The sequence below is a fragment of the Symphodus melops genome (genome assembly GCF_947650265.1).
Source record: "Symphodus melops genome assembly, chromosome: 11".
Lineage (NCBI taxonomy): Eukaryota > Metazoa > Chordata > Actinopteri > Labriformes > Labridae > Symphodus > Symphodus melops.
In genome coordinates this window covers 19,539,502-19,549,748 of record NC_136701.1, presented here as the reverse complement: position 1 = coordinate 19,549,748, position 10,247 = coordinate 19,539,502, and the positions used below count along the sequence as shown (strand labels likewise).

Here is a 10,247-nt window from a genome sequence, read left to right as displayed (position 1 = left end):
ATCAGCTAATATGTAAAATCTAACTGTGTTGTGATGTTGTTCAGGGGTTTCATCAGTTGCAGCAATACTGGAAATCCCTATTCTACAAAAACTGGAATTTTTTTAAGCCAACTCATCCTTGGAACACACATTCCTGTCAACACAGCACTTTCTGTCATACTTTACCAAGAAGAAGAAGAATAAGAAGGCTATGGCTGACACCTGCTGGACCATTCTGAGCAGTACAACTGTAGAGATCAAGTTTAGATTCAAGTGAATTCATGGCTGAGCTTTTTAAAGTAAATGTGAACCCTGATAATAGACAGACAGCAAAGCTCAATTAGAATGTATTTTCACATGACTTTGGTTGGTGTGTTCATCTTTGTGTTTCTGAACAATCCCTGAAATTTCTCTGTTCATACTCCAACCAAACACAGCTGTGCAGCTTTTAATGGCAAGGGCTTATATCACCTACAGGATGATATATGCCTTAAATCTGCAAGGCTGAAAATATAATCCCATAGTCTTTCTATATAAGTGATGCTTCCATACTAAAGTAGCTAATGGTTTGCAGATCAAGTATACCTTCCCATGCCCTATAGGTCTTTTAACTTGTTCTAAAAAGCCTCAACCTGTGCCTAAATAAGGCCTTGCAATGTTAGAGATATATAGATAGAGATTAGAGCCTATAGCTGAATAATTCTTACCAGAATTAGTGATTTAGTTAAGTCTTTCCAACTGTGATGTTTTAAGCATTAGCAAAAACCATTCATTTATTTTATAGCCTACACAATCTCCTCAATAGATCCATCTTGCAAATTACATTCCCATTACCAATACTTAAAAGAAACCCAACTGATTATGTGTCGAAGGTTAATAGATTTGAAAACAAATCAATAAATATTACTTAGGCTGGAAATCCTTATTCTCAGATTGAAATCAAAACAGACTATGATGACTACTTGAATTTCCCTCGGGATCAATAAAGTATCATGAATAAAAACTGTATTATTTTAAGGTTTTATCATGACACAGCTCAGGAGATAAAGACAAAAAGAAAACACAAAGTTTAAGTTTGAAACATTCTTTTTTAAACCACATTAAATAAACAAATAAGGCTATGTATTAACCTACTTAGACCAAATTAGTTCAACACTTTATGATTCCAATTAGTCTAAATTAAATATTTACAATGTGAGGTGTGGAAGTCAGGAAAGTCAGAGGTGTGTTTGGACTTGTGAAATGTATACAGTAAAAGGTAACTTTCTTTAACGTATACTAAAGAAATGCAGTACCTGTGAATACTGAATTAAGGACCTGCATGAGACCACAGGTTGTGACAGGACAACAACGTAATAAACAATCCCTGATGACAGTACTGGGACATCACATACAGTACTGCTTATTGTCCTTATGCCCTTCTCAATTTCTTCCTGGTAGTTATCACGTTATCACATTAAAGCCCTTTTCACTTTCTACAGCGCCGTGCGCGTGAACAACTCTCAGGCGTGAACGCGCTGATCTCACAGTGAACCCGCACGGCAGCGCGTGTCCGCCTCCCTGCTGCTGTGTAGCGAGACATGGCTGTGCTCAGTAAGATACCCCACAACTGCTACGAGATCGGTCACACCTGGAGCCCTTCATGTGTGCAGTCAGCTGTGGACATAACCAAGGGAGCTCTGGAGGTCTCCTTTAAAATCTACGCCCCTCTTTATCTGGTAAGTTTGATCTGCTGCACTAAAGTAGACTCCGGAGCTAAAGTGAGCTAGCTAAGCAGGTAGGGCTAACCAGCAGCTTGTTGTGAACAAGCGTTGTAAAGTTAAAGATTAGCTGGACACTTTTTCACTGGGGGTCTAAGTTCAGGTTCAAAGTGAAAGAATGTAGAAACCTGACAAGATAGTGAAGTAACACAGACTAACTAACATCTAAGAAGTTCAGCTGTGCAGTCACACAACGCACAGACAGTTAACTCGTTTAACCAGTTTGTTATCACCTTCAAATCTGTTCGACCACCATCAGCTCCAAAGTTCAATTCAATTTGCGACACACATTTTTTTTTTTGCAACGATTTGGCAACTCTAAAAGTGAACGACACCTGAATGTCCCTGATGTCTGTTGCATGTTGTGTGTGTTTGTCTCTGTGCAGATAGCAGCTGTTCTCAGGAGGAGGAAGAAGGATTACTATTTAAAGAGGCTTCTCCCTGAGATCCTGTGGTCTACCTCTTTCCTCACTGCCAATGGAAGTCTTTATATTGTTTTCTTCTGCATCCTCAGGTTAGTAAGTCCAGTGTGCAGATAAAAACACACAGCTGTTTACTACTAACCTTCATGACTCTTGTCTGTCTTTGGATGCTCTTGTCACATGACGCATGATCTGCAATCAGTTTTGATTTGCTGCTTTAAACAAGTTCCCCATGCCAACTACTTTAGGGAAGCAAATCAGACCTTTTTTTGTAGCCTAGCCTGGCTTGTTTTTTTTTTTTTTTTTTTTTTATCACATAAGCTACCTGGTCATTAATTTTAACAGATGATGTTCTCAAACGAATATTTACATCTTTAAGAAGATTGTTTAATGCATCTTTGAATGTTTTTGATTAAAAAAGTGAAATATGACAAAGTACTTGAATAACTAAAAGAGTCCGGCCTGTGTGTTGGTGTTGGATGTACCTCACTTTCATTTGTTTTTCAGACATGCTTTGTGAACTTTCTATGTGATAAAAATGACAGTGAGGTTTACAATGTGTTGCTCATCCACAGCAAGCCTTGTGTGTTCTTGACTTATTAAAAAAAATACATGTACAGAGTTTTCTCCCACATAGAACAATTGCAAAGCTCATAAAAAAACTAAGCATTTATGTTTAATTTTTTTTTCTTCATGTCCATGTAGACAAGCTACTGCTCTTCATTTGGCACGAGAGTGACTAAAGCTCAGTGTTGCATACACAGAGGTTCATTGGATAGGGTGATGTAAACGCAGCAGCTCTTTCTGATGAAGAAAAGGAAATGACTGAGAGCTGAGCAGAACACACACACACACACACACACACACACACAAAACAAAAAACAGTTGTTTTGGATTAACGGTGTAAAATTCAATCTTCAGGAAACTGTTGGGAGGATTCTACTCGTGGTCGGCCGGGTTTGGTTCGGCACTTCCTGCATCCTATATTGCAATTCTCCTGGAGCGCAAGAGCAGGTGAGATTCCCGTTCAGTTTTTTTTTAATTTTTTTTGACATTTCTTGCTTGCTTTCTTCATAATTGTTTTTTCACTGAAACACTTTTTCCAAATATAGTGTTAAAAATGGTACTGACCTTTGTGGGTTCTTTTGAAACATTTAAAATATCAGGCTTCAAGATTTGATTCTGTCTTTATTAACGTTACACTTTTACTTTTCTTCGTCTGTTTGCCTAATAGGAGAGGGCTGCTGACAATATACATGACCAATCTAGTAAGACCTACTTTTCTCATTTAAATGTTATTAGTTATCCATCACCAGATATATCTGCTATCGCCGCACAATGCATTGCACATGACATGATCTTTTTTTATTTTTTAAGGCCACGGAGACGTTGTTCCGCATGGCGGTGACTCGAGGCATCGTCACACCAATCAAACATGGAGAGGTAAGATGACAGATACGTGTCATATAAGACTATACAGGGTCTCATAAGGTTGTAAATTGTAATCTCATTTGTAGAGTTTACTCAGTAAAGATCAACAGCACTGCACTTATGGTTGCCAAACAATGTTACTGACCATTTGTTTCGAACAAATGGACCAAAGAATATATCCAAAGACAGAAGGAGGAATGACTCTGCAAAAAAAAAAAAAAAAAAAGGTCACCAATGATCCTTTAATGGAATTGATCACCACATTTGACGTATGCAGGCCCCTAACCCTTCATCAGCCCTGAAGTCTGACGACGGGTTCGGGGTCTGAAACGTCACATGTGGTGCTTGTAATGGCAGTTTTCCAAATTGCGTTCTTCTGAGTGAAGTCTTACGCAGACGCAATCTATGATATTCCAACCGTTACTGCACCTGAGTTGATGGTTTATTGTAGTGATTTGATGGATAAAAACGAGAACAAAAACATACCATTTCCAAGGTTTTGGTCTCTGAACATGAATGCCTGTCTCCCCTCTAACTGTGCCCTTCCCTTTCTGTCACCTTTGCCACTATATACTATATACACACCAGAGTGCCATCAGTGTCCCCAGTGGAAAATAACATACAAGACACATCCACTACTAAACAAACATGCCAACGAGAAACACTAAACAGCAGTGATCATTTCCGTTCAGTGATCTTTTGAGCAGCTTCTGGTTTGCGGGCGTCGTCTTCCTTCTGTTTCTTAAAATGGCACCGAAAAGCTGCCAGTCAACTCTCTCATCTCCGATCTAACCAGTGAAAACAGTCACGTGACCTGATGTTAATGTTTGGTGAATTGCTCTGATGACCTCTTTGTTGTTTGTGATCCTGTTCAGGTGCTTCTGTTCTGCATTACCGCGTCGCTCTACATGTACTTCTTCAGGTCAGAGCAGCACTTTGGGAATACTCAAACGATGGGTTGTGATATTAAAGAGCAGCATAAGTGTGATGTTTTTGATTTGACTGTTGTGTTTTTCGACTGCAGGAGTCAAGATGGTCTTAAAGGCTTCGCATTCTCCGCATTGAAGTAAGTTACCCGCGTTCCCCCGGCCACTGCCTTCTACGAGGTCGCTGTCAGTGTTTTGGTGGCGTTAACGCGAGCCGTGTGCGTGATCTCGTCACAGGTTCATCATCGGCAAAGAAGAGCTCCCGACCCACCCAGTCACGGGGGAACACATCTGCCCCAGGCCCGAGGAGAGAGCGGCTGCCATCGAGGCCGACGACAGACAAGTGTCAGCAGAGAGGCCGAGCTCCAGGAGGAAAACTCTGGTGGCGTACGCAAGGGAGCTGCTCGAATCAATGTGAGAGAATCTAAACATCACACAGACACGTAGATTTTCCTAGAGCTGCTATTAATGACTTCTTCTTTCTTTTTTTTTCTTTTTTTTGATGTGGTTGCAATCTAGATGCAAAAAGGGTCCAAGACACAGATGTTGTAAACACTACCAAGACAACTGCATTTCCTATTGTGTCAAAGTAAGACGCTCTACTTCTGATTCATTTCTAAAACTCCAGTCTTTTTAACCAGTATGAGCTACATTTTTGTTGTTTTCCACTTTCCAGGGTTTTGTCAGGATGTTCAGTGTCGGCTACCTGATTCAGTGTTGTCTCAAAGTGCCCTCAGCGTTCAGGCAGATGTTCTCCAAACCGTCCCGGCTCCCCTCCCTCTTCTACAACAAAGAGAACTTCCAGCTGGGAGCGTTTCTAGGGTCCTTTGTCAGCATCTACAAGGTTCATTTCATTCTTCCCGCTAACACCTCTTCTTTTAAGCTTTAATCTAGCTGGCACGTTTTCTGTCAACTAACCTTGCCAAAGTATTAGAATAAATCAACAAGACGACATGTCTACCATCTCCTCAGTGTGGCAGTATTATTGATTTTTATTTTCAAGTTAAAGGCAGGGTTGGTAATGTTTTGAAAACTAGCAGGATTTTGAAAGTAAAATTCTCTCCGTGCTCCATCTTCACCCACCCCGCTCCCCTCTGTGCTCCCTTAAAAGTCCCACCCCTCACTTACATGCACTGGTGCCATTGGTCCAGAAGCGGATTTCAACTCATGCTTTGAGTGTGGGCTCGTGCATGCACGAGGTAGAGAGACCTGATTGGTTTATAAAATGTGGTCAAGTGCCGACATTGGTCGAAGTTTTTATGTTTTTACGACTGCTACAGTTGACGGATTTTTTCCGTTTATTTTTCAGAGCACATGGGTTATTAATTACTGCCAGGACCTAAAGACAATTTCAACCAGAATCTTCAAAAGTGTATCTAAAGAAAATGACCAACCCTGCCTTTAATCCCAATGTGTATTAGTTAGTTGTGTTTGTGTCTGATTCTTACATTATTTTTCAAAAGTATTATTTTAAAAACTTATATCGAGTATAAATGACCAACAGGGAACACCGTGCAAAGCCAACCTATGTGCTCAGGTGATGGTCAGTTTAAACGTAAAGTGAAAAAATGAATCTGTACACCGTGATGCGCACACTGCTACTTTAATGTGAGTGTGAGTTTTCATGCGAACACATCAAGTAAAGCCTTATAAATAACGACCTGCTGATGACTCTGTCTGCGTTTAGACAACGTCGACCAGGTAGCACAGTGAGCACAGCGTTGAGTAAGGATGCTGAGATTTGTTTTGAAATCTGAATCTGAAGCACGCATTTATAAAACATCACCGTAATTAATCCGAATCCAAATATTAGAAATAAATACAAAAAGTAAATACTCCAGTAGCAGATGGTAACACCATATCATGTGATCCCGTATCTCCAGTGTTTATCCAAGCTTATTATCACTTATATTGTCATGTAAGTGTGACTTTCTCTGTTCGTCTTTCACCCAGGGAGCGAGCTGTTTGTTGCGCTGGGTGCGAAACATCGACGATGAACTCAATGCACTGATTGCCGGTAAGTCAGAGAGAAAGAGAGGTGAAATCAGATTTCTAAAGAGCAATCCTCCTTCCATGTCACGGCTGATTACGTCCGTTTGATGATTTCCTGTTTTCTTCTGCTCTCCGTTCTTCAAGGCTTCCTGGCTGGCACTTCAATGTTCTTCTACAAAAGCACGACCATATCCATGTATCTGTTCACTAAGCTGGTGGAGGTGAGAGCCAAAGAAAGAGTGTTGTGGAAGTATCGATCCCTCTGTGAAGAGTAGACAAACAGTGCTCTGAAATCATCAGTGCACCTGCATGCAAAGAATCTGTGAAAGGACTTACGGATAATGACGGGTTGTTATCTCAACAGTTAAAGGAATGTTTTAGTCTTATCTGAAACGCATCCATTTTGCACATGTGATCATTCCACAGTATGTGTTTTTCTGTTTTTAGACAATGTACTTTAAGGGCATCGAGGCCGGACGGTTTCCTTACTTTCCCCACGCAGACACTGTCCTGTACGCCATCTCCACTGCTATCTGTTTCCAAGCTGTAAGTTCCTCATACTATTTGATTCTCTTTTTTTTTTCTTTTTTCGCTGAGGAAGTAGATGTATTTATTGCCTCTTTACTGTTTCACAGGCTGTGATGGAGGTGCAGAACCTCAGACCTACATACTGGAAGTTCCTGCTGCGTTTGACGAAGGGCAGGTAGGAAAAACAAACGTTACACCTTCATCTAATCCGTCAGCTGTCAAAATGTGTTTGACGCCTTTTCTTTAGTTTGAATCTGCTCTCTTAAAAGAGGAGTCAAGTTTTTTCTCTTCTGAATGCTTTGAAGAGAGAAAACTCGACTTTATTTAATACGGCTAAAACATGTTTCATACTTTGTGTTGTTAATGGCACTGAATTTAAAGTGAGTTTACTGTTTGTCAGCAGGTTTGTTAAATGCGACTCCAAAGTTCCAATACGACCGGATACAGCATAACATAAGGATCTGTTGAACATCAGAATCTGTCGACATCTGCCCAGTTAGCAGGATATCAGTCAGACGGCAAATATTGTGGAGTGTCAGAAGCCGATGTTTATGTAATGTGTTGCAATCGAGTTAATGCGGTTAGTTAGTAAAGCTAACAGCTGGTTCAGAGAAGAGGCGTTTTGTTATTGGGCAGAAGAGGAAGTCGACTGTTGGACAAACTCTGATTTGTTTTTCCAAGGTCAAATGTGACAGAAATTGAACTTTGACCTTTCTAGAGGAGGGATGTCTAAACAGTTTAGCTAAATCCAATCACATAGTTCCTTTAAAATAAATAAATAAATAAATAAAAAAACAACACTAAGAATCCTAAAGAAAAAACCCATCGGAGTCAGTTATCAGCCAAGTTATTATTAAAACATTGGTATCAGGAGTTCACTATAGGTGGCGCTGTGCTAAATGTGGCTCCAGCCTTTTAGCCCTCTGTGCCTTTATGTTGCACGTTAGCGTCACTGTGCTTTCTTGTTTGATTCAGTGAGAAGTCGGGGGGACAGTGTGGATCACTGCTGTCTCTTGATAACACGGGTGATCTTGTGTCTCCTCTCCCAGGTTTGCTCTGATGCACCGACAGTTGCTCGACGTGTTCGGGACTCAGGCCTCCAGGGACTTTAAAGGCTTCGTGCCCAAACTGGACCCTCGTTTCACCACAGTGCTTCCACCGGGAGCCGACTTCACACTCGGATGATTTGGGATCAGAGCTCTCACAGGCGTTTTTAGGGTTACCTCAGCAGGAAGTCAGACTGTTCGGTTTGTTTTCCTGAGTAATTTAAAAAATTTTTTAAGGTGTTATAACAGTTAAGAAGTAATGATGTGAAGAGATTGGATATTCTGTGGAGGGTGTTAAGATCCAAGATCTGTCAAAAGCAGGATGTGGTGTCAGGAGCATTGAATGTGTTGAAGTTTTATAGGTTGGATTAAAGACAGGGTTGCTATGGATACAAGTAACTGGTGGGATAGATGAAACGTGATTTTTGAAATGTACAAATGGTGGAATTATTTTTAGTCCTAATGAAGCCTACAAGACAAATACTAGTAAAAAGACAGCCGTCCCTAACAAACAAAATCAGAATCGCAGTGACGGTAGGGCGAGCTCAGATTGCCCCACAGTGTCACAGGTGAAACTTAATTGGTTGGTTGCACATTAAAACTGATTTCCCTTGTGATTGCACAAAATTCCCTTTGTTGGCACATTTAAGTTTGTGCTGACAGTTCATTACTTGGACGCTCGCTTCACATCACAGGATGAAACTCGCCAACTAATCGTTTTTTTTTGGGGGGGGGGGGGGAGATTGGAGAGGGACTCCTGATTTTTGACATTGATCTGAGATCATTTCAGAATGTGTTTTTAAGACCGGGTGTGAGACGGAATATGTAGCCTTATCAAATAATATATTGTGTAGATTGTGCTTCATGGCGAGAAAATATGAGGGAGAAGATGCATTTCAGAATGTAGTTTAGCTTTTTTTTTTTTTTTTTAAATCTCCACCTTTAGTTGCTGTTGGATTTTCGATACAATAGAAGGAAACATCTTAAATGGGGTAAAAAGAAAGCATGGAGTACCATGTTTAAATTTCACAAGAAGTTGTTAATGTTGTATATGGGCTGAATTTTGTTTAACATGAAACAGCCCAGACTGTTATGCGATGGACGAGATGATTTCCTCGAATGACAATGACTTTTATTTTGAAAATCTATCTAATGCAAAAGCAGAAAAAATCCTCAAATGGTGTTTAAAATGAAGGCTATAAGCCACATTATATCATGTTTTAACTAATTGTCAAAAAAGTCATTGCTTCTGTCGATGTGATCCATCCTTTATTTTGTTCTTTTGAGGTGTTTGGGTTAAAAAATGACCACTAATATTCACTCACACATGCAGGACACATCCAAAGACCAGTGCTGTCCAATTGGTTGTTGGGTCACTGGAGCTCATCGAAGGCTGTTGGCTGTCTGTGTTACATCTTCACTAAGTGAACCCTATCCCTACACGTGGACTGAAACGTTTACAGAAGAGTTTGCGTATGGGCAACATGCAATCTATTCCTTTCAATCACAATCACACAGCTCATCCTGTTAACTTTTTTTCATGATTTCTGTTGCTGAGAGAGATTAAGGAATCTGACTGAAAGATCTTTTAAAATATATTTCATGTTCTCGTAAATCACAGTGGCTCTGCAGCGAATGAACTAACAGGGTTAGTTTTGTGCTTCTGTTCTCAATGCAAAATGACACTTCATGCATCTGTGGTATCTATCGCACAGTGAGTGAGTGACCACTTCATTCCACATGTCAAACGTTTTTTATTCGTTTACTTTCAGTTTCACTTTTAATCTTCAAACTCAACCCAGCTTTAGACATAACTGACCTCCGAACAAGAGTATACATTTAATATAAAAAAAATGTTAGCTAAATCTATCTCACAGGATTATATTACAACTCTGCAAATGTTTCTGTTTTATGTTAAAGGATGTTTATTAAAAGATGTTTGAATTTAAGTGCTTGAGATGTTTGTGTTCTGTGTTTAATTTGATCTCATTCGTCGTTCAACTTGAAGGCCAAGCCAAAGAACAAACTTTATGGATTAGGTCTTCACTAAGGACAAGGCCTAGCAACCAATAGAAGTTAATGATTTATCTCATGGCTGCGTGCTGCTCTGGTTTTCTTTTTGGCCTTATCTGGTTAACAAATTAAGAATAAAGAGTTGTCACC

General features: G+C 40.0%; 1 protein-coding gene across 2 annotated transcripts; it reads left to right on the top strand.

The window, feature by feature from the left end:
• The first annotated feature begins 1,497 nt into the window (after nt 1-1,497).
• On the top strand, nt 1,498-10,033 carry tmem135 (transmembrane protein 135). Of its 2 annotated transcripts, XM_079355238.1 has the most exons (15): nt 1,500-1,697; nt 2,126-2,253; nt 3,083-3,175; nt 3,396-3,429; nt 3,539-3,604; nt 4,468-4,514; nt 4,617-4,658; nt 4,756-4,932; nt 5,038-5,107; nt 5,195-5,362; nt 6,472-6,535; nt 6,655-6,731; nt 6,958-7,056; nt 7,146-7,213; nt 8,088-10,033. In XM_079355238.1, the coding sequence occupies exons 1-15, from the start codon at nt 1,560-1,562 to the stop codon at nt 8,221-8,223; spliced, it is 1,407 nt and encodes a 468-aa protein (XP_079211364.1). In that variant the 5' UTR covers nt 1,500-1,559; the 3' UTR covers nt 8,224-10,033. The 2 variants fall into 2 exon arrangements, with proteins under 2 accessions (XP_079211363.1, XP_079211364.1); XM_079355237.1 differs by having other exon boundaries at nt 1,498-1,697; nt 4,468-4,658.
• Nucleotides 10,034-10,247: the final 214 nt, after the last annotated feature.